Here is a 23,314-nt window from a genome sequence, read left to right on the forward strand (position 1 = left end):
TCTGAGAATAATGTTGAATATATTCGAAAGTAATGATTTAACATTTTTCCTGCCTGGATCAAACAAAACGAAACAAAACACTTTCTGAGTTCTGCACAGGAAATTAATTTGTAAAATTGGAGTCAGTATTGCTGAGAACTTAAAACTGTAGAATGCTTGTGTGGGTAACATAAGGTCACAGTACACAATAAGCCAGTGTTGGGGCCTCACAGGAACAAAAATAATCTTATTTGTTTGAGTGGTCTCTTGAGAGAAGTTCAGTTGGTTTAGCACAGCACACCATGTTGACCATTTCAGAAGTCAGCCTGTTCAACTGGGAAATGCTTACAGTTGGTAAAGTGTCTAGGATGTAAACACATAAACTTAGCATTAACTATGGTTCAGTAAGTTGTATTTCACAATAGAACCAGAGGCTATGGTGTGGAATGTGAGACTCCTGAGTTATATGACACTGGATTGGAAGCTGTAAAAGATTAGAGTAGTAACTGAGAGGGCAAATCAGGTGCTTTGTGGAGTGACTTGGTAGCCATTAAATACTGACTGCTGACAGAGCAGTAATAATTCCGACTGATGTGTCAACAAAGTTACTAATTTGTAAAGTTTATTTGGAATGTGGGAGATGAATCAAGACAATTTGAAACAATTCTAAATTTTAAATCTTTGATATATTGTAATATTATAACACAAACCTACTGTTTATTCAGAAATAGACAGTGATGGGGGAAAATGAGGACCCAGCTGTGTAGTTTTCTCTGTATGATGTTTACCATGCCATTTCTAATTTGTTAGGAAAGTGTAGATTTAAAAACAGTGTGATATAATGGTTATTGGTTGTCCAGTTGGAAATAGAAACTATCTGAAAGTACATAATTCCAAAGAGAGGAATATTATTTTAAGTATTATATTTATTTATGCGTTGAGTGTTTGCATGTATTTGTATGCATACCAAGGCATGCATGTGTATGTGTTCAGATGACTCACAAAATTTTTCTCAAACCCTACCATGTGGACCCAGTGCCTGAATTTTAGTTAACACGCTTGTCAGTAGCATCTCTACTCACTGGGTTGTCTTGCTGTCCCTGGATGAGCATTTTGAATGTAAAATATTAATAAAGCATTATTGTAAAACATCTAAGTTTAGTCTTAACACAGATACTGAAGTTAAGCCACAAAGACAACAAATCGATTCATAAAATGAAGTTCTAAGTTAAAGTGCATTTTATTAGCCCTATTAGACAAACTCTAATAAACTACTCATCAGTATTTTTTCTCAGAACTATTTGTTTCAGCATTAAGTTTTAACATTTATTGCCAAAGCAATTTAGCCACTGAAGATACAACTGAAGTTTTACTTTTGACTTCTCATTTCTTGGTGAAAATGTGTGTAGAAATGAGAATTTATAAATTTTCATGTCATACTCTAAAAACTCTTCCTCTGCATGTTAAAGGATTTATTTTTATTTTATGTATGTGGGTGTTTTGCCTGCAAGTATATATGTCTACCATGTGCATACAGTGCTCACACACACCAAGAGGTATCAAAATCCCTGGAACCAAATGAAGTTACAGATGGTTGTGAGCTGCCATGTGGGTTCTGGGAATCAACCTGGGGCCTCTGGAAGAGCCAGCCGGCAGTGCTCTTAAGTGCTGAGGCCTTTCTCCAGCTTCCCTTCCCACTTTTTATTTATATATAGACTTATCTGGCCAGGAAATTACTGTTTAGAATAGGTTGACCTTGAACTCACAGAGATCCATGTCTGTGACACAGGTGTATATATATATATATTTATTACTATACCTGGCTGAAGTTTCCCTATAAGAAATCCCAGTACATCTCCAAAATGTCCTTTTAAGACAGGGTGTTGGTACATAGTTCAGGCCAGGCAGCTCTTAAACCTGTGGCAGTTCTTCCGCCTCAACAGTCCTTGTTCTGGGATTACAGGTGTGAACTGCCAAAAATAATACATACGCTTTGTCTGTCCCAAATACATATGCTTTTTTATTTACTTATTACTGGTTGTGTGTGTGTGTGTATGCCTACCATGGTGCATATGGTATATGTGGAGGTCAACTTTGGGGGTTTCCACTTTTATGCGGGTCCGAGCCTGGACCTCAGGTTTCCAGGCCCATTCAACAAGTGCTCCAAATACCCTTTTAAAAATCAGATGTTTCCATTTTAAAAAATAGATACAAATGCAATATTGATAATGAGAAGATTATATAATGTTATGGTTCCTTATTACTGATTAATCTAACTTGAAATATTTTATTTTGTTTAGTCTGGTCAATTCAGTGAAGATATGATACCCACAGTTGGCTTTAACATGAGGAAAGTAACTAAAGGTAACGTCACAATAAAGGTACGTCAGCTTCTCATACTCAGTGCATGAATGTGTGTATTCATTCATGTGCATGTGTGTATATGTATGTATATATGCATGCATGCATGTATGTTATGTATTGTCCCTTTTATAATTGGTTTAAATTGTAATCAGAAAAATTTGTTTTCTCTGGTTTTACCTGCTGCTTATAATTGCCAAGTAATGGATGGCATGTTCTAAAAGACTGTAGACCAGTTAGTGGTGTTTTCTGGTGGTTGAAGTGGTTAAGAATTGCAATGTGGAAGCCCATAAAAGTGAACTTACCACATCGGTTGGTAGAGATACCCTGTGATATTCTGAGAGTTCCAGAAAATAACAGTCCCGTCTTCTGCCTCAGTAGTGTTTTATATTGAAAGTTGGTAATATAATTTTAGCTCAGTATATTTGTGGTAGCAGATACCATAATCCAGTTTTTTCTTTTCTTCATTATTAAGCCTAAAGTTGAAACCAAAATAAGTATATTTGTGTAGCACATTTTTAGCATAATTTCCTTTTTGTTCCTGTTAGGGGATTTGACTTGTTCTTATAGCTCTTGTTTTCATTCTGTAATTCCTTCAAGTTTAGTCCTCTAGCCTGAGCCAGTTACCATTTTACCCAGTTCTTGGTGACAGATGTGCTTGCCAAGTTCTCCGTGTCTCTCAACGGCACACTTCTTCATTTTTTTAAAAAAGATTTATTTATTTATTATATGAAAGTACAATGTAGCTGTCCTCAGACACACCAGAAGAGGGCATCAGATCTCATTACAGATGGTTGTGAGCCGCCATGTGGTTGCTGGGACTTGAACTCAGGACCTCTGGAAGAGCAGTCAGTGCTCTTAACCACTGAGCCATCTCTCCAGCCTGCACTCTTCTTCATTTTGTTGCCTGTCTCTCTACCCATTTTGCCAATGTTAGTGCTTAAGTTGGAGTGCCCTAACTAGGAGTTGTATGTCACAGTGCCTAATAGAGCAGGCAGAACAGTGAAGTTTTTATGGAAAATTCTAAGGGAAGGAATGTTGACTCTGTTATTTACAGAGCAATTAAAAAAGACACACTTCAACTTTAGTAAATCTCAGTCTGCTGTTTTTTGTTTTGACATCCAAGTCTGGATGTTGCTTGGTTTTGTAGATGTTAAAGTTGTGTACATCCATGATTGAAATGTGTTGGCTAATAGTTATTAAATATCACATTGTCATATTTGACCAACTCATTGCTCAAGCAGATTTTAGATCTAGTATCCACATCTTTAGAATTTCAAGTTAAAATTTTACAGATTGAGTTTGCGTTTTAAGTTTTTAGGGCTGCTTTGGTTCTGTAACATTTGACATGTCTTTGAGATTGCTCTCCACTTCTTCCACAATGACTACCTGAAGTATATTAAGAATCGCCTTATTTTCATTAAAGATCTGGGACATAGGAGGACAACCCCGGTTCCGGAGCATGTGGGAGCGGTATTGCAGAGGAGTCAATGCAATTGTGTAAGTTACTGCCTTATTTGTTGTTTCGTTTTGGTCTGCCAGTTACTCTTCAAAGAAAAAGTTGTTTTGTAATGTCTTTTCACTAGCAGTTTCAGTACTGTAAATCTTAAGAAAATCTAAAATCTCTAATTCTAGTTCATTGAGATTCATAGAGATGGCACGTTGAGATCACTTTGCTTTCTTTTTAAGTTACATGATAGATGCTGCAGATCGAGAAAAGATAGAAGCCTCTCGAAATGAACTGCATAATCTTCTAGATAAACCACAGTTACAAGGAATTCCAGTAAGTTTGGAGAATCTGCTTGTCTTTATTTTCAGTTACATATTTAACATTGAGATTGAGTCAATCTTGGTATTCCTAGAAAATGGTTTTAGGATCCCTAATTCCCACAGATGTAGACTCAAATGTCCCAAGATCTTCTCTATTCTTTATTTTCTCTTCATTTCTCTTCTCTCTCTTCTCTTTTTGTCTTTTCCCTTCCCTTTTTTAAGATTAAACTTTGTGATGTAGCCCGGGTGGCCTAGACCATGTGATCTTATTGCCCAGTCTCCCAAGTGTTGGAATAAGAGGAGTTTGTCACCATACCTGGCTTCTTAGGTCCTTTGTGGAAAATGGCATAGTATTTACATGCAAACTACATATATTCTTCCATGGTCTTTGAATTACATTTAGATTACTAATAATATGTGATATAGCAGAAGTGCTGTGTAATAGTTGCTGCCTGTACTGTTGAGGGAGTGACACCTAAGGGGAGTCTGTACATTCTCAGTGAAGTTGCAGTGCTCTCCCCACCCCAATAATTTTTGCTTAGTTTTATTTTTGTTTTATGAGTCAATTTCACTGAGGCCCAGGAAGGTCTGCATCTTGCTGCATAGCTGAGACAAGTCTCAGACTGGTCATCCTTCCGCCCAGTTCCTAAGCACTAGAATTAGAGATCTAAGCCTCCCGCCTTGCTTTCTGGGTGTTTTTGGTGTGCAGTTTGTTGATTGTACATGGATGTGGAGCCTGTGAGATAATTATGTTTGCAATTAGTAAAATATGTTCGGTTTTACAGCTTAAGAGTAATGGCCCTAACACTGTGAAATTGAATATATCTTTTATATCTTTATCTACTGCTTATGGTATTTTCTCATTGAAGGAATTATTTGAAGTATTTTTTGTTAAGAATTGTTTGTCTCACCTGGGTGAGGTTGCTTATGTCTATAATCCCTGTGTTTGGGAGACTGGCAGGATTGCAGTGAGTTCCAGGTCAGCTTAGAAAAGTTCTGTGTTGATTTAAAGATCTTGTGTGTGGGAGAGAATAATCACTGTTCTGGAGAGTGTCCTTAAAAACTAGGGTCAAAAAAACTTTGCTTATTGTCTGCTGGCTCCTGGATATTGAACTGTCTATAGATGCCTTAACCAGATAGCCACCAAACTGTAGTGAGAGCAGTGTTAGATTCTGGGGATATGTAATAGACAGAAATTGTTGGGAACACTGCATGCCAAGGGGAACAGATTGAGTGGGCATTTAGTGGAGCAGCTCTGGCAGTCAGTATGAAGATAGGTGCAGAAGTGTTTACAGATTACAGAGATTTATGTAGGTGGAGTTGAGAAGGAAGGCACAGGTAGAGGATGGAGATCTGAAGGGTGAGTGGGGATGTGATGAAGGCTGTGTCGGTTGGTAGGGGAGAGTTCCAGGCACAGGCCCTTAGTGGAAAGCAGCAGTTTCCAGAGCACAGAGCCTTGGGGATGGCTAGGTTGACATGCTGAGCCACTTGTCACTAGAGGACCACACTTATGTGACTGCATGGATTTAAGCATATCCCTGATACAATTGTAGAATGAGCAGAAGTGGTGAAGAAGGGACTATGATGATGTGGATGGTTTTAGGAAGAAGCTCTCTTCAGAGTTCTGTGATAGTGCTTAGGCCAGGCCATCCTGCAGGGAAGGAAGGATTTTAGAGATTGACAGCTCGCAACCGTGAGCATAGTTGCTCTCAAGGGAAGCATGCTCTCTGTACTAGCGACTTTGTTGTTGTTGTTGTTGTTGGTTCTTTTCCTATGCTACTTCTATCAGTTTTGAGCATTTCAGTTGTGTGTGTGTGTGTGTGTGTGTGTGTGTGTGTAGAAAAAGATTTCATTTTGTATACCAGGCTGGCCTTGCAGTGAGCTATCTGTCTGCCTCTGCCTCCAGAATGTTGGAATTAAAGTCAGGGGCTACTAGATCTGGTCCTCATATAATGTATTCTGTTCATATTTCTCATCCACTCCTCCCCATAACTCCTCCCAAGTCTACCATCACTCAACTTTGTTGATTTTTTTTTTTTTTTTTTTTTTTTTTTTTTTTTTTGGTGACCCACTGAGTTCAGTTTATGCTGTTGTATTCTCAGGAATGTGGGACATCCGTTAGAGCATGGTCAGTTTGCCAGAGGCTACACTTTTAAAGAAACTGACTCCTTCCTCTAGATGCCAATAACTATTCTAGAGTCTCAATTAGGGGTGGGGGCCCTTGAGCTTCTTTCCCCCTTTTTGCTAGAATATTGGCAGGCTTGGTATTCAGGGTGTCATCTGACTCTATGTGCCCATGATGTTGTTGAAAGAAAAGCTGGAATCTCCGAATCTGTATTTGATTTACAGATAAACCCTTAGCTGTGAAGATTGTCTCTTTTTAAAGATAATGTGTCTATATAGCTCTGACTATTTTGGAACTAAATATGTAGAGCAGACTGGCTCAAAGTCACAACTATCCGCCTACCTCTGCCTCACCTGGCAGCAGTGAAGGTTATGACTTTCTTAGAAATCTCAGACATCCCAGCCTTAGAATTTCTTAATGCTGTGGATTAAGTCATTGGACAAGCATATGTGCTTGAGTTTGGAGATCAGATGATTCCACACCTTATGGGAATCCTTTCACCCCTTCTGAAATGTGGATCGAACTCAGGTCATCAGCCTTTCCCCACTAACCCATCTCTCAGCTCCTAGAGTGTCAGAGAGTGAAGATTTTAAATAAAATCTGAGTTGGCCTCAGACTGAATCCAGGTTGTCTTTATGGTGGGAGTTGTACAATACCAGGATCAATTCATAAATGAGATTGGCTACTAGTCACTCACAAGCATTTATTTATTTAATACTTCTCAAGTGCACTTTAAGATTAAGGCATATGTTAACATGAAAGCAGTTTTGGTGTATTCAGATACTACAATATGTTTCTGTGATCTTTTTATATATGAGACTTACCCATAATCTTTTCTTTTTAAAGGTACTAGTACTTGGAAACAAGAGAGATCTTCCAAATGCCTTGGATGAGAAACAGCTAATTGAAAAAATGTAGGTCCTAAGAAGAGTAATATTGAGAAGCTTGTTTGTATATTACAGACTGTCCTCTGTTTTGTAAGCATAATAATATTATTCAATAATGATCATACCATGTTCTTAGTTTGATAAATTGGGCAACCTAAAAAGTAAAGTTTTATTAATGGGAAATATTCTTTTGTATAGTAGTGAAAATGAGTGAACCTGACTAAAGTGTGAAAAGTCTTACGGTGGCCATCAGTGTTGACCAATTGTGTTTCTTATAGGAACCTGTCTGCTATTCAGGATAGAGAAATTTGCTGCTATTCAATTTCTTGCAAAGAAAAGGATAATATAGGTAAGAAATGGTGGCTTTGGAAGAAATGAGTGCTGTTGGAAAGGACTGTGCTGTATGGGAATGGAGGCATTGTTAGATGGTGGGATTTTCTTTTTTCTTTCTCTCTCTCTCTCTCTCTCTCTCTCTCTCTCTCTCTCTCTCTCTCTCTCTCTCTCTTTTGTCTTTTAATTTAAATGTACGCTCACATTTTTAACTGATGCCTTGTTACCCTAGGATACATAGCAATGTATGGAGATGTTTGGAGACAGTTCCTTTTGGTTCTCATAACTGGAAGGGGTAGAGACACAGATCTTTCTTTTTTTTTCTTTTTTTAAAAAACATTTATTTATTATATATATAAGTACACTATAGCTGTGTTCAGACAAACCAGAAGAGGGCATCAGATCTCATTACAGATGGTTGTGAGCCACCATGTGGTTGCTGGGATTTGAACTTGGGACATTTGGAAAAGCAGTCAGTGCTCTTAACCACTGAGCCATCTCCCCAGCCCGACACAGATCTTTCTAAACATCCTTTACTCCCTATAGCAGAGACTTAGTACAGAATGTCAGGAGGACAGTTGCTCCACACTGTAGGTTAGGGCTTTGTACTTTTCTTTAAACCCAACTACTTCTTTAAATATTTTCTGATATTTACTAAATTAGAAATAGAAAACTTTGGGAGGAAAAATAATCTTTTATTACTGTCAAGAATGAGCCAGATAATCTTTCTAAAGGAACAAACAACAACAACAACAAAATAGTCAGCTAGGCATGATGGTGGATACCTGTAGTCCTAGCTCTTGAGATGCTGAGACAGGAAGATCGCTCTGAGTTGGAGGCCTGCCTGGGCTACATGGTGAGGGCCAGTTACAGCTTGGTAGCAGAGCTCTGTCTCAGAGAGGGGTGGGGATAGGTAGATGAGAGGAAGTCAATCTTGGGTTCATTTATTAAGGAGACAAGGGATTTGGCAGTGGTGGTAAAAGTTGAGTAGTGTTTGAGGCTGATCATGGCTCCTAGGGTGAAGTAATAGTTTGTAATTTCAGCGCTTTATGTGTTCAGTGTTACTGAGGCTAGATTCAAACTGAGTGTTATAGGAATCAGAATGCCTATATGTGTGGAGCAAGAAAGAAAATTGACAGCTAAATGGATTTTATTTACTGAGTTATCAAGACATTAATTTTTCAACTTTTTTACATACTTTAGTTCCAAAAATATAAATTTAATGAATTGCTCCAAAAAGTATTTGAGTGCACATGGTTTTGTGTTTTATTGTCCCCTTCATGTAGCAGGGGAGGTGCCCTGATCTGAGGACTGTGTCCTGGAACCACAGAGGAGAGTGTTTATTCCTACCACCCTGTGACTGCAGCGTATCTTCTTTTCCGTCTCTGTGTTTGTCTAGTCTTAAGGACTTAGCTGTCTTTGGGAGCTTACCTTCTGTCCAGTAGCCGTGAAGGATAGAAAAGGTTTTTCTTTTTTAAGTTTCTTAATTATGAAAATGTGGTCATTCTACCTCAGGCTTACTTTTCCCTCTGATTTCATACTGGTGTAGTAAAAGATGGAGAAGATATGTTTTGGCAATTGTTAAATCACCGTTTCCTCACTTTTGTAGAGCTCCCAGCCCTAATCTGTACTTGATATATATACACATATATGTGTGTGTGTGTGTGTGTGTGGTCTAATAATTTCTGTAATGTGTCTTAGCTGGGAATATGTAAGACTGAATTTAGTTTTCTTTCAAGCTTGGAGGATAGAGTGCTACAGTGGATTCTCCCATAGCCTTGAGGTAGTTAGTCCATTTTAAAGAGCTCAGGACAGTAATTGAGTGCTTTGCTTTAGCCACCTTCTCAGTCTGTGGACTTTCCCTGGCTCTAGGCCCTGTAGCTTTGACTATATGTTGGTTCCTTGTTAGTTAGTTGCCTCTTTTCTTCAGATCTTTAGATCTAAAATGCCTCTTGTCAGATCCTCTAGAGTTTGAGATGTGAGCCACTTGGGAAGCAAACCAGTTGTGCTTGGGCATGGCAGCACATGTTTTTAATCCTAGCACTAGGGAGGCGGAGGCAGGTAGTTTTTGTGGATTTGAAGCTAGTCAGGGTAAATAGACAACGGGTAAATAGACTCATGTCTTCAGAAGATTCCAGTCCTCCCCCATCTGCACCTGCCTCAGTTCTCTGGATACTGTGCTTGGGTTCCTGTCCTGCCCATTGAGCTGAGCCAGTCTGAATATTGTAGCCCTCCAAGTTGTTGTTCTACTTCACTTGCTGGCTTTCGAAAATAAGCTAACATAGCTTCCCTATTTCAAATTATCCAATAGTTTCCTGTTGACTTGGATAAAGTCCCAATTTGTTAGCCCTACTTTATCTTAGTGGTTTTCAAATACATGTGCTTCCCCAGGAGATTCTTTTTAAATTAATTTTTTGTTCAAAATAATGGGTTTCATAATGCCAGTTGCATGCACGAAGATTATACTTAACACTCTTTCTTCGCTTTTGTTGTCTCCTCCCTAGTAATTTCACTTCACTCTTTCCCAAGTGCTCTTCCTCTCTCTATTTTTAGGCCGTGTGTGTGTGTGTGTGTGTGTGTGTGTGTGTGTGTGTGTGTGTATGCATAGATGGCATAGTTTTGTTCTTTATGACTGAATAAAACTCCTGAGACATTTTGAAATATCTAGAGACATTTTGGTTGTCACAGTGGTACTGAATGTGATAATGGCACATAATGAGTGGTTAAGGCCATGGATACCCTAAAACATTCTGTGGGGCACAGGAAAGGTTCCCCTCATTAAATGGGAATTATTCAGCACTAAGTGCAACAGTGACAAGGTTATGAAGCCTGGTTTAGGTGTCACCGTGAGTAGCGACCTTGTACCTTAGCTGCATCTTAGCAGTCCCTCCTCTACACTGAGGCTTGCTTTCTGAGACTTAGTGTTTTTGTCATTTCATTTGAAAGCCAGTCTCTGAGTAACATCAAAGTTCAAGTGATTATTTTGTCTTTTATTACAGTTACAAGTTTCTTGCTCAGAGACTTTGTTTCCTATCTGCCTTCCTGGCAGTTTGGGATTGGTTCCTGATCTGACAGGCACAAGTATAAAGGTACCAAGTTGATGGGTGCTATCTGGCAGAGTCTCACATTGCCCTGTTGAAGCTCAGACAGTGCAGTACAGATGCAGCCTTGAACATTTAATGTATCGTGTGTTTATTTCTTAACACTGATTTCTTAAATCTCACTTTCCCCATCTTTAGATATCACACTTCAGTGGCTTATTCAACACTCAAAATCCCGGAGAAGCTGAGACATCTTCTGAGTCTTCCAGTCCTTCTTGGCTATAATCCTAGAACTACTGTCGTTCCTCTGAAGTACTTCCCAGAACATGGTCCTTCCTAAACCCAAGAAATTGCCTTTTTCAGAGTTTATTTCTCATGTGCACTGCTGCAGATGTGTATCCTATCCTTCATAACAAATCAGCTGGAGTTGTCATGATCAGTCAGCACACACAAAGGCTGCAGACACGGTCTAGTGTGCTGAGACCTCTTTTCTTTCTATTCAGAACACCCACGTTTTTGACCATTTTAATTAAGAAAATTGCATATTATCATTCTGGTCTTTCTGGACCAGGTTTTTGTATTGGTTTTCAGTACATGTCTACCTATTTCATTACAGAGTCCAGTAGCTTCTGCTGGTACTGACTTGATGCAGCATGGAATTCCTAGTGCCACACACAGTATTTAGAAAAAACTTTAAGCCTGACTTATGTGGGATGCGGACATACTGTTCATCTCATCTCACACATGCATGTGAAATGTAGACTTACAGTGTAGGAATAACTGGTCTGCCAAGAGGTACCAGAGGCGCAAGGTCAGATAGTGGGTCCTTAACTGAAGGTTTCCCACTGGTGAGTTTTAAAAACATTCTGCTTTCTGAAACTCCTTTGTCACCAGATAGCGTTTGGGGAGATGGGAGGAGTTACAGCATGCTCTTTTGTATCTGTCCAGATCATTAGTTTTTTCCCCCTTTTAACACACTTTTTTAAAGGGATGGGAATTGAAGATTTTTTTTTCAAAAGCTTTCATGAATTTAGAGCATTCCAGCTACTGTAATAAAACCCATTAAGAATGTCTGACTTCATATGAATACACGTCTGTTCTGTCTCCAGTCACCCACCTGTGCTGCTGCATGGCACCCTGAACTCCTGACTTTTTATATCTAGTCATGAAGTTGACTTTCAGCACAAAGGATACTTATAAACAAATTCTTATTTTTTTCTTACCAATGTAAGGTTTGGCACTCTTTTCACTGGTGCCACTAGACTTATTGATTGTGACAACTCTAGAGACCTGCCTGCTTCATCTAATGTAATCATGCGCAACGTCTACAGGTTGTTTAATGATCCGGCCACTCAGAGAACGGAGGAACCAATGCTGTTTATTGTTTGCTTCTATGATACAGAGCTGTACAAAAACTTACAATGAACTTATTTTGTAGCTTAGTGATCTCCACGTACATAAAGGGACATATTAATACTGGTTGACTTGTAAATTGTTACTCATGCCAATGTAGTAGATAAACCTCATGGCCCCACCTGCTTCTGTGTTGCTCACACTGTGTGTGATTTGTCTCTTCTGTTAAGCAGCGCCTATGTCAACAGTACATATTCAGATGTGTTGAGCACTCCAAGTGTAGTCAATAGTAAGTTCTTTTACTGAATACCGATTTAATTTATAGACTGCCACGGCCTTAAGAACATTCTGTACGGATAACTGCACTGTGTTGCACAGACACTACTTGTTTTCTTCATTCACATTCTTAGGGAGTAGAACCTGGGCTTAAAGTTCTCTCCTTATTCACGGAGGCATGTTGCACTCTTCCTGAATGGGATGGTGGTTTGAATAAAGGGGTATTTAACTTTGCTCCTGTAGCCCGACATGACTAATGGTCACTGTGAACCATTTCAAAGAATGTGGCAACTTGCTTGTGCCTAAAAGGAGGGTTAGGAACCAGAATGTTTAACTAAGCGGGGACTGCATAGGTTTTGTTAATTGTCCTATAGGAACCTTAATTTGTTTGTCTTTCCATTGCTTTCCAGCATTTCAGGACATCTAAAAGCTACTACCAACTTTTTCCTGTGCATAACCTCTGCATGTGAAAACCTAACAGTTACTGAACTTTGTAAATACGTACATTTTTTATTTAGGTGTGGATGCATTTTTTGTCTGTTTATTGCTCCTCTCAGCTTTATTCAATAAACTTGCATTTTGAGGGTTGCATTGACAATTTTACCTTTTAAAATGAATATCATGATGGAAGATGCAGACCTGTGGACTGGAGTGGGAAAATAATCACCAGGAAAAGGGCTCCACAGACCATGTGCTGGGAAGACTGTCATCTCAGCTGTCAGAGGTGTCGGTGGGATGAACTAGAAATAAACTTTTACAGTGTCTACAGAGTTGGTACTATGATCCCCTCCCTTCTCTCCCCCCCCTCAGGATTCTATTATGTATACATTGTAGTAGCACTTGGTGGGTGGGTTCTGAGGATTGAGTCTGGTCTTCACTGATGCTAGCCGGGCACTCTGATGCCACTGAGCCATATGCTTCTTATCTGTCCCCAAATCTAGGACTTTTCAATGGTAGGGGCAAGTAAAGAATTTTATCATCCAGTGTATTTTAGATTATTGCACTGCCAGAAACTGAACCTAGGCTCTGCATGGTCTAGGAAAGCCCTCTACTACTGAGCTAAATCCTAGCTTTTTTTTTTTTTCTTAAATCAAAACCATAAATTAAGAAATTTCAAGACATGTCTACTTCAGAATGCAAATATTTCCATCCTCTGACATGCTGTTTTGGGGTTGACATGGCTTAATGGATAAAGCAATTGCCTCCTAAACTGAAGTTGGGCTCCCCAGCAGTAGATGTTCAGCCTGTACTGTGGTTTGTCTATAATCCCAGGATCGTAGAGCCTGGCAGGATAAGAGGGAGGCATCAATGACCAGCTAGACTGGCTTAATGAGCAAGCTCTGGGTCATCCGAGACACACCACCTCAGTAGTTACGGTAGGAAACGATTGCGGAAGATACCCAATATGAACCTCGGAGCTCCAGGTGTGTATATACATCCACACTCCCACACATGGGAATAGACATGCAGGCATGCACGCCATACACATGAAGACATGAAAATACTGATTTTTCCAAAGCCCTATTTTTAGAGTAAGGTATTTGTTCCATTTTGCTAACATGCTATCATCTGGATTATAAGCTGTATTGAGTTTTAAAATGAGCCATTGTAGAAATGGTTTAAATAAGTTAGGCTGTCGTTGCACACCCTGTCATTCCGTATCACTGAATATGTGATAGACATTCCTTTCGCAAGCACTTACTGTTTTGTGAAATCGATGGTAGTAAGGAATGTGAGTTTAGATGGGGCTGTGGAATACAAAGTACATATTTAGCTTAGTTCAGAAATGGAAAGTTTATTATTTTAAAGTGTTTTTGTTTGTTTGTTTGTTTGTTTGACAAGGTTTTGCTTTGTGTCCCAGGCTGGACTCAAACTGAGGCTCCCCTTCCTCAGCCTCTTGAGTGCTGGCGGGATGGGTATGTGGCTCAAGACTTTGTGATTATGATAAGTAAATTGAGTGTTTTGGACCATAGCTGCTTTAGTGCACTTTATTTTTGTCTGGGAAAGTGGTTTCCTTTTGCATGTGACATTGAAGCAGATTGATTTGGTAGCTGCAGCCTCAGAAGGTCTGGCGGTGGAAGCTTAAACGAGGTTCAGAAGATACCAGTCTGTAACACCCGCTGGCTGAGGGCTCTGAAAATGTACCTCTGTGAGGAGGCCATCGGCTTTGTTGTTTAAGATATTTACATTTTATTGAAAACTGGATTTTTCCATCCAGCATTGCCCCAACAGTGCACACTTGTGAGTCAGGACGGGAAAGCTAGTCACATGCGAAGCCTTACAGACTTCCTCTAGAGTTTGCTCTTTTACAAGTTGGCAGCCCATGGCAGGTGTTTCCTGTTGGTAAACATCCTCCACAGAGTTCTATTTAAAATTGAACTATTAATAAAAGTGGGTGTCCTTGTCATTGATGCCCCTTGTGTGTCATGGGGAAACAGGAACAGGTCAGTGACATTCTAGGTGGAGTGTAATGTCGAGTAGACTCAGTGTAAGCAGTATCGGGAGTCACTGGCAAAAGGAAGGACTGTGCCGAAAAGTCTCAGCTTGACATGCTAATGTCTCTGATTCCGAAGTGTGTCAGACTGGCACTTGGGGGAATGCCCCTTTTTCTTTCGAATTAACTGGTAGTATCCCTGGTGAGTTGCTGGAGTCTTTCTAGTCTATCCAATGAGGATTCCCTACCCAGCTTCTCAGTGATTCTGGCATACTAGAGGTGTGGATAGTACCTAGCTCATGTGTGCAAACACCTGCGTGTGCACATACATACCTACACACACACACACACACACACACTACTTGCCTAGTGACTATGTTAGTGTTTTATATCCCATCTACTTGAAAGTGCAGAAATACTTTCCTCCACTTTGTTTTAATGTAATGAAGGGCTAGTCTCACAGTTTACAGAACGATGCAGTACCGTAAACAACTGTTAAAACATAGAAGCTTATAACTTTTGGAAAGACCTTTACAGTTGCATATGTTTTTACTCCAAAGCTGTTTCGAACTAATAACACTTTGTAGCCACTATAGGCTCAGCAAGAATTCATTTCAGCTTTTGAAAAACCTGAAATAAGGGGTGGGGGAGAGCCAAGCCAATCTCTGGCTTCCCCTTGACATGGGAAGCAGAACAGCAGTCAGTCAGTTATTATCTCCCTCCCTTTGTCATCTGCAACAGTGGCTGGCCCTCAGTTATTACACAGTATGGCCCGGAACAATGGGTTATTTTGTTTCTGTGTCTTTTAACTTTATATCTATTTTTATAACTTACTCAGATTCCCATTCTGCAAAGGGAAAATTCACATTGCTATTGTCTGTTACAACATTGCGCAGTTCACAGACTGAACATGAAGCCCATTCCCTTTGTGGGATAGCAGGACTGGGGGAGGACAAACAACACTGCCTTTTGTTTATTTTTGGGACAGTTGACTCACTGTGCTGATCGGGCTACTCTTGCTCTTTTGGCTTTAAAGCAGTCCTGCCTTAGCATCCTGAGGAGGACTTCAGGCATTAAAAAGATCAGGCCGCCTCAAACTCACTTGAATCTGCCTGCCTCTGACCCTGAAGTGCTGGGATTGAAAGTGTGAGCCCCCATGGCTGGCTGATGAAGTTAACTTTTAATAAGTTGCTTGTTTCAGAAGCTAACAGTCCACAAGAGATTGTCTTGGTCCCACCCACAGAAAAGTACATGGCAGCACACCAGATTCTTATTTTTTTCATACAAAATACTGTCTCATTAACAGGACCCACTACTACAAGTTTTTTGACTGTTGGGTTTTTTTTTTTTTTTTTTTTTTTTTGTGAGTGTATGAGACAGTTTGTAGTAAGTATTGTTCATGTCTTAAAATGGGGAATATTTTGCAGCAGGGGAAACAGGTGCAGAAACTAACTTAGCAAGGTTACAAAGGCAAGATTCTGACTGGATTCTCAGCTGTGTCTTTGGAGCTGCACAGCAAAGCTGTACCTAAAACAAATGTGACTTTTTCATACTAGTCCTGAGATACTCTTGTGAGAATTTATGTATTTGGAAAAACCTATCACAAACCTTTCCATAATTTCCCATTTGGAGCTGAGGCAGGAGGATTACAGGTTGGGGGCAAACGGAGGGCTACATAGTGAGATCCTGTCTCAGAGTTTGTTTTTATCTTTAAGGCTGTATATTCTGATTAGAGATATCTCAATTTCATCAGCTACATTCAATCTGAGAAATCTTGGTCTAAAGGGCAAGTTACAGATACTCCATTTTTAGTTTTTTTTTTTTTTAAATGAAGATTAAATAGGAATTCATGCTAGTGTTCTGAAAACCTGCCCTAGTGGTGCTTATTATCTGTTGTGTCATGAAAAGCATTCTGGTTTTGTAGGATTACTAGACTCATCTTTTAAAATTAGAGCTTTCCTGTAATGTGAGAACAGTTGCTGTCATCCGTGGCTGACAGCTGACTAGAGTGTGAGATAAATTTAAGCTAAAAGCTGCACAGAAGTAGCTTAAGGAGGAAAGAAAGCATATCTTAATGTTCATTTTCAGTTTGTGTTAGCTCCAGGGAGGCAGAGACTAATAGCTCAGGTTCAAGAACTAGAGTGTGTTGGACCAACAAGTTTCCCCAGTCCAGTCGCTTCTTTCTTTTCTTTTTTGTTTTGTTTTGTTTTTGTATACTGCTTGGGCCTTTGTCTCTCACAAAATAAGCTCTCCCAGTACAAAGACCTTTAACTGTTGCTGGCTGCTCTGTACCCTATCACATTGCAGCAACTACTCTGACCCCAAAATGGAAGGAAAATGTCACAGGATTTACCTAAATCCTTCCTGTCATGGCCTTCACGGTTGGTGACAGGAATTACTGATTTCGTTACTTCCCCTATTTTTATTTTTGCAAGTTTGATAGACACACAGTGTAATCTTAGGAAAGGCAAAGCTTTTACAGGCGCTTCAAGGGTAAAAAGAGCCGCTGAATCTCCAAGAGCCATTGAAAGCCACAGTCCTTAATAAACGAAATCAGTAACCTTAATTATAGGAATTAGGATTTAAAAGGGATTAAACCCCCAATCTGCCCTACATTTCCAAGGTTGCTACTGCCTTGCACTGTGGAGATGATGGGACTGCCAGTAAAAGATGTTTAAATAGTTCTGATGAAAATGATTTGGTGTTAGTTCCCCCTCCCGCCCTGTTGGGATTGGATGTGATCTCGTAGAATTTTAGAAATATGAATGATTCTTTCAAGTTAAGGCGATCCAATAAAACAAAACAAAAAAGCTGAAACAAAAAAGTTTGTGCAGTCTGGACCAGGGAGTCCCACTCCCACCAAGTTAAAAACCTTTCCTAGATATTCGTAGGTGCTTCCTTTGCCTAAAGGCCCTGGCCCTTACCTTTCTCCCCTACTACCCCAGACCTTGACGGGCTTTCTCCCATCTTCAAGAAACATTTCGTTCAGGGACACCATTTACCCGGGTTAGGGCGGGTCAGAGGCCGTGTCTGTGTCCTGGAGCTTCCGTGCCGTGCTCCTATTGGCTGGAAGTTCTTTCCCCAAAAGCCAGAGCGACCTAGGTTCGCCACGCCAGCTAGACCGGACTCGGAACCGCCCAGGGGGCGTGGCCCAGCGACAGGGCGTGGCCTTGCAGTCGGGGCGGCCTATAGAGCCGTAGGGTGTCCCCGGCCGCGCCCCTCGAGGCCGGGCCGGTGCAAGGCCAATCCCGGGCGGCCGGCAGGCGAACGCGGGTGCCAGGCAGGCCGGTCCGGTCCGCGGGGCGGGGGGACAATGGACCAGTTCCTGGTGCGTCACGAGGGAGTTCCTTAAAGGGGAAGTGAGCGGGCTCCCGGCGGACGCGCGGGGAGGCGGTCGGCTGGGGACGCGCCCGGCGCTTCAAAATAATGCCCGCGGCGGACGCGCGACCATGCAATGGCGAGCGCTCGTCCTGGGGCTGGTGCTGCTGCGCCTCGGCCTCCATGCGGTGCTCTGGTTGGTCTTCGGGCTGGGGCCCAGCATGGGCTTCTACCAGCGGTTTCCGCTCAGCTTCGGCTTCCAGCGCTTGAGGGACCCCGACGGCTCGGGGCCAGTTGGTCCGCCCGGAGGCCCGGCCTGGCTTCATCGGCCAAGGCGCGGGACGGAGGGGCGGCTCGAGACCCCGTCAGAGCCGGGACCTGCGCCGGGACCGGGCGTGTGCGGCCCGGCGCATTGGGGCTATGCTCTGGGCGGCGGTGGCTGCGGCCCGGACGAGTACGAGCGGCGCTACAGCGGCGCCTTCCCGCCGCAGCTGCGTGCCCAGATGCGCGACCTGGCGCGGGGCATGTTCGTCTTCGGCTATGACAACTACATGGCGCACGCCTTTCCGCAGGACGAGCTCAACCCCATCTACTGCCGCGGCCGGGGGCCTGACCGCGGAGACCCGTGAGTAGCCCGCGCGCTGCCTTCCGCCCCTCCGGGTCCCTGAGAGCACACCAGGGTCTTTACGGTCCGCCGTAGTCCGAGGTTCCTCCTCTCCGCTCCCCAGTGGACTGCCATTCTCTTGATTCTCCCTGACCCTCCAAACTTCAGGACAGCTGTCCTTGTCATTTTTAGTTGCAGATGGGGGAAACTGAGGCCCACACAGGAAGGGACAGTCACAGTGTCTCTCGCTCTAGATGGACACATGAAGTGCTAGTTTATATAGGTTTCCCTTGGAAAAGTCAGCTTCAAAACGAACCCTCCCCACTTCTGATCAGAATGCCACACCCAAAGCCTTTTAATATGAAGCTTAAGGAGCGAGTTCCTAGAAAGGGGCCATCCAGTGATTTGGACACTGGGTTGGGATGAGGTTTCTCCTTCCCGTAGACTGAGGGGAGCTTGTAGGGAGGGATGGTAGTTGCCTGGCCCAGATATGCGATCTGGGCCCCCGAAGGATGATTTCTTAGGCACAGAGTTGACTGACACCGTCATTGCTGGGTACCATGGTAAACACAAGTGGGGTGATGGTGCTGTCAAAAGGTCAGCCAGTCCTCCGAGCCCCACTAGCCACGTATGGGAAGGTGGAGTTCTGGGGTTACTCCAGTGGACTTCAAAGTCCAAGAGAGCAAGCCAGCCAGCCAAGTTCCTCCTTCCTGAAGGGTGTGCACTGCCACTGACCCAGTCAGGCTGGTTGGCGACTGTGGTGTTTCCCTCTCCTCAGATGGGCGTGGAGTGGCTTGTTTGTTGTCTTGGCATTACACAAGGGCACCCTTGGACATCTGGCCTGTGTATTTGCCTACACCTGGTGGGAAGCTGTGGAGGATTCTTAGTTTCTAACGGAAAGCTAAGGGCTGCTGACATGACTCAGCCAGTCAGGGTGCTGGGCCTCGCACTCAGTGCTCAGATGTGAGTTTGATTCCCCAGGACCCACATGGAAGAAGGAGAATGAACTAAAGAGGTGTTGTCCTCTGACCTCCACTCACACTCTGCTACTCCCAAGCATGAGCTAGCTAATGCGCTAAAAGGGCTCGAAGAGCTACCAAAGTGACTTTGGTTCCGTGTGGATTTGTGTCTTACCTTGCAGCCTGATGAGCTGTTCGGAGGGAGCATCCGGCACAGAGGGGCTGGGTCTCTTCAGAGTTGTAGCGGACTGGTGAACTATTTGTCATGCGCCAGCCTTTGTATATGTTAAAACCCCAAACCAAAACCTTCCCTGCTTTCTGTCAGCAGGGTGGCGGAACTGAGCCCAGGGCTCCATGTCCTTGATAGCTGAGCTAAATTTCATCTCTTTCTTTCATATAAATGTATTTTCTTCCAGTTTCTTTGGGAGGAAACTATATAGTTTTGTGAAGTAACACCAGTCATTTTTGGGATTATAGGAAGGGAATGAGTGGTCTCACTCTGAAGAGACGGGAGACTCTGTACCTATGGCTGTGTTGTCTTTAATTCCAGCCTTCCCCTTCTTCCTGTTCCTCTTCTCCCCTCCTTTTCCTTCCCCTCCTCTTCTCTCCTCTTTCTTTATTTCATGAGAACAAATTTCATTAAATCTGAGAGGGGAAACTGAAAAAAATCCCACTAGTTATTTTTAGTAGATCTTTTCTGCCAGTTCCTGTCCAGATGGCAGGACCCCCCCCCCCTCTCTCTGTGTGTGTGTGTCTCTCTGTGTCTCTCTCTGTCTCTCTTTCATGTAGCTGCAACTTAAGTATGTACCTATTTTGAGTATTTTTAAATTATTATTTTACAAAGACAGTATTTTTGTTTGTGCACCAAAAGTCAGCCAAAGGTTGACAGTTGACCATCAAGACACAGAAAAGTTTTGAAAAATCTCTAGATGACCACTGTTGGGTTCACCCTCCCTTGAATATTTTACAGGGCATTTCTGATACATTCCCAACTGAACCTTAAGCACAGCATCAGTTCTGTTCCTGTCAGTTACACCTCATCTTTCTCTTTTCTTCTTTTTCTCTGGACTGGGAACTGCTGAACCGATGGGTGGGCTTCCTCGGAAAGTGGCTCTTTCCTAATCTCTTCTCTCTCTCCCTTCCTTCCTTCCTTCCTTTGGTCTGCTGGTCTGTTAGTCTTTCTGTCTTCCTTTCACGCCTGAGGATTGTTCTTAACAGCCAGGAGTGTTACAGTAAACGCTCCAGCTGCCCCAATAAGCTGATCTTGGCCCCTCATCCCAAGATACCAATTAAAGAGACAGTTACTGACACAAAGCAGAGTAAAGAGTCTTAATTAACCTCCTGGGGAGAGGTACAAACACAGGGTCCTGCTGTCCTTGGGTTGGGATTCAGGGACCTGCCACAAGCCCCAGGACCAAGTAGAGGAAGGAGTGTTGCTGAGAGTCTGGGATTTAGAAAAGCTAAGCAGTCTGGGTGGAGTTGTGGTCTTGGCCGTTCTGGTGACAGCTCAGGTCCTACAAGGGGAGCCTGTTAACTAAAGAACAGTGTTAATCTGTTCCTAGTTGTTCTTGTAAGATGCCTTGCTTGTACTGCCTCATAGGTGTCTAAGGGAAGGACAGGTGTCAGACAATGCCTTCAGTCTCAGGGATGGAAGAGCGGGTAGACAGGTTCTCCTGGAGTGATTACCATGCCCATGCATAGTGGAAGGCAGGAGGACTCAAAGGGAAGGAAGGGGACAGGTGCCGGGCTTTCACCCCATCTTTAGTTACTTTGTGGGTTCCTATGAGTCGTGACTTGGAGCTTTTCAGCAGAAGCAGCGTCTAAGGGCCTGTTGTACTCCCGCCTTGTGCTTGCTGGGCTAGCAGTCCGCCACGGAGCTAAATCTATTTGAGATAGTCTTGTTGAGCTAACTGGGCTGCAGCTTCAGCAGGCTTTGGATTTGTGACCTTACTTCAGACTCTGAGTAGCTGGAGTTACAGGCCTGCATTACCAGGCCTGGCTTTGATGATTATTATATTTTTTAATGAACCATAAGCAATTTCTGGAGCACTTAGAGGTGGGGGTTGGGGCTCTAGCAAAGTGAAGTAATGGTGGTTGGTTAAAGTTGTTGGTCCCAGTGGCGTCTTGGGGGGCGTAGGGCCTTTCCCAAGGTCTGTGATAAGTTTTGTGGTTTGCTTTGGTTATGCACTGGCAGTTTGTACAAGCTGAAGTCTGGTCTCTGACTGGGAAGACGTCTAGCACTATTGGGGCGTTCGACTCGTGGTTGGCAAGCCTTTGTGCTTTAGACTGGTGAGAGAGCCCTGGGATTTTGTGGCCTCGAGCAGACTCATATGGGCCAGTCAGGAGCAGAAAGCTCAACTTCTTTAACCTTTTCTTTTCTGTCCCTGTTCTCTACGGTACAGTTCTCTCGTGCCTTGGTACTTTGCGGAGTGTATCAGGCCTGTGCTTTGTCATCCTGGTTCTGAGCAAGTTGAATACATTTCCCAAATAAGATGTAAAAAAAAAAGGCTTAAATACTTTTATTTCTGTTTAATAAGACTTGCCCATTCCAGTTAAGTGGTCTGCTACTAAGTTACCTTTTGGCCCTTTTCAAATTAGACTCTGCAGGCCAGAGAGATGGCTCTGTAGTGACAAGTGCTTGCTCCTCTTACAGAGGACTCGAATTTGTTCTCAGCACTCAGAACCACCCATAACCCAACCTCCATGTGATCGGCTGATACCCTGTGGATGCTCACACACACACACACACACACAGGTTTTTTTGTTTTGTTTTGTTTTGTTTTGTTTTGTTTTTTTGTTTTTTTTTTCCGAGACAGGGTTTCTCTGTGTAGCCCTGGCTGTCCTGGAACTCACTCTGTAGACCAGTTTGGCCTCGAACTCAGAAATCTGCCTGCCTCTGCCTCCCAAGTGCTGGGATTAAAGGTGTGCACCACCACCGCCCGGTTTAGTCACATCCTCTTGATACTTAGATAGACGGGGACCCTGTGTAAAGTTGACATGAAGTAAGTGGATCTTAAACCCTAAAACAACAGTCAGTCTCTATCTAGCGCCCAACTACTGTTGGGTTGTAGAATCCAAATTGAAATATTTGAGTAAATTTAGATATTTCTGTAATTCCATGGATGACAACTATAAATTTGGGCTTTGGGCCTGTGACCATCCATGCTAAATCCAGCTAACTCCCCCAAAACCGTATTCTCCCAACAAAAAGAAAATGCCAAATGAACAGATGAGAAATGGTTCCCAGGCACATCTAGTTTAAGACGGCCACTTATCTGAGTGCTAGTTATATAGGTTTCCCTTGGACAACTCTGCTTCAGAACGAACCCTCCTCACTCCTGATGGATCTGAAGGCCACACCCAAAGCCCTGGACTGGGGCTAAGGTAGATGGGTAAGAGGGCCCTGTGAAAGTGTGAACTGGGTTAGAATCCCTTACCAAGCTCATCAAAGGCTGGGTGTGGCTCACTCTTTCATAACCCAAACACCAGCTAGGGTGGAGACAGGAGGATTACTCGCTCCCTGGTGAGTTCCAGGTTCTGTGAGAGACACTGTCTCTAGGGAGTAAGATGGAAAGAGACAGCTGGACACTCTGAATTCTACTCAGGCCTCTTACCTGAAGAAATGTGAACACCTTCACACTCATGCAGGTGTGTGTGTGTGTGTGTGTGTGTGTGTGTGTGTGTGTGTGTGTGTGTGTGTGAGACAGAGAGAGGGGTGGGGGTGGGGGGCAGAGATGGCCCCTCTTAGAATTCCCTTTTCAGACATCTTTCAGAGTCAGGCTCAAGCCTTGCTTGATCAAGCTGTGGAAGGTGATTCTCCTGGTTTGCTGCTTTCGGGTCTGACCCCTTTCTGGTGAGCCTCCATTCTGAGTTTAAC

The 23,314-nt window shown here is 42.8% G+C and overlaps 2 protein-coding genes across 2 annotated transcripts in view; both read left to right on the forward strand.

Moving 5' to 3' along the window:
* Arl8b (ADP ribosylation factor like GTPase 8B) overlaps positions 1-12,710 on the forward strand; it is a 38,665-nt gene extending 25,955 nt beyond the window's left edge. The window contains exons 2-7 of the mRNA XM_052174474.1: positions 2,280-2,360; positions 3,767-3,840; positions 4,030-4,123; positions 7,082-7,149; positions 7,401-7,471; positions 10,692-12,710. Coding sequence (XP_052030434.1) covers positions 2,280-2,360; positions 3,767-3,840; positions 4,030-4,123; positions 7,082-7,149; positions 7,401-7,471; positions 10,692-10,741 — 438 coding nt within the window. The 3' untranslated portion in view covers positions 10,742-12,710. The remainder of the gene's footprint in view (positions 1-2,279; positions 2,361-3,766; positions 3,841-4,029; positions 4,124-7,081; positions 7,150-7,400; positions 7,472-10,691) is intronic.
* Positions 12,711-17,793: 5,083 nt separating this feature from the next.
* Positions 17,794-23,314, forward strand: part of Edem1 (ER degradation enhancing alpha-mannosidase like protein 1) — a 38,099-nt gene continuing 32,578 nt past the window's right edge. Inside the window, exon 1 of the mRNA XM_052174472.1 lies at positions 17,794-18,499. Within this exon, the coding sequence (XP_052030432.1) occupies positions 18,006-18,499 (494 nt within the window). The 5' untranslated portion in view covers positions 17,794-18,005. The remainder of the gene's footprint in view (positions 18,500-23,314) is intronic.

The sequence above is a fragment of the Apodemus sylvaticus genome, chromosome 2 (genome assembly GCF_947179515.1).
Source record: "Apodemus sylvaticus chromosome 2, mApoSyl1.1, whole genome shotgun sequence".
NCBI lineage: Eukaryota > Metazoa > Chordata > Mammalia > Rodentia > Muridae > Apodemus > Apodemus sylvaticus.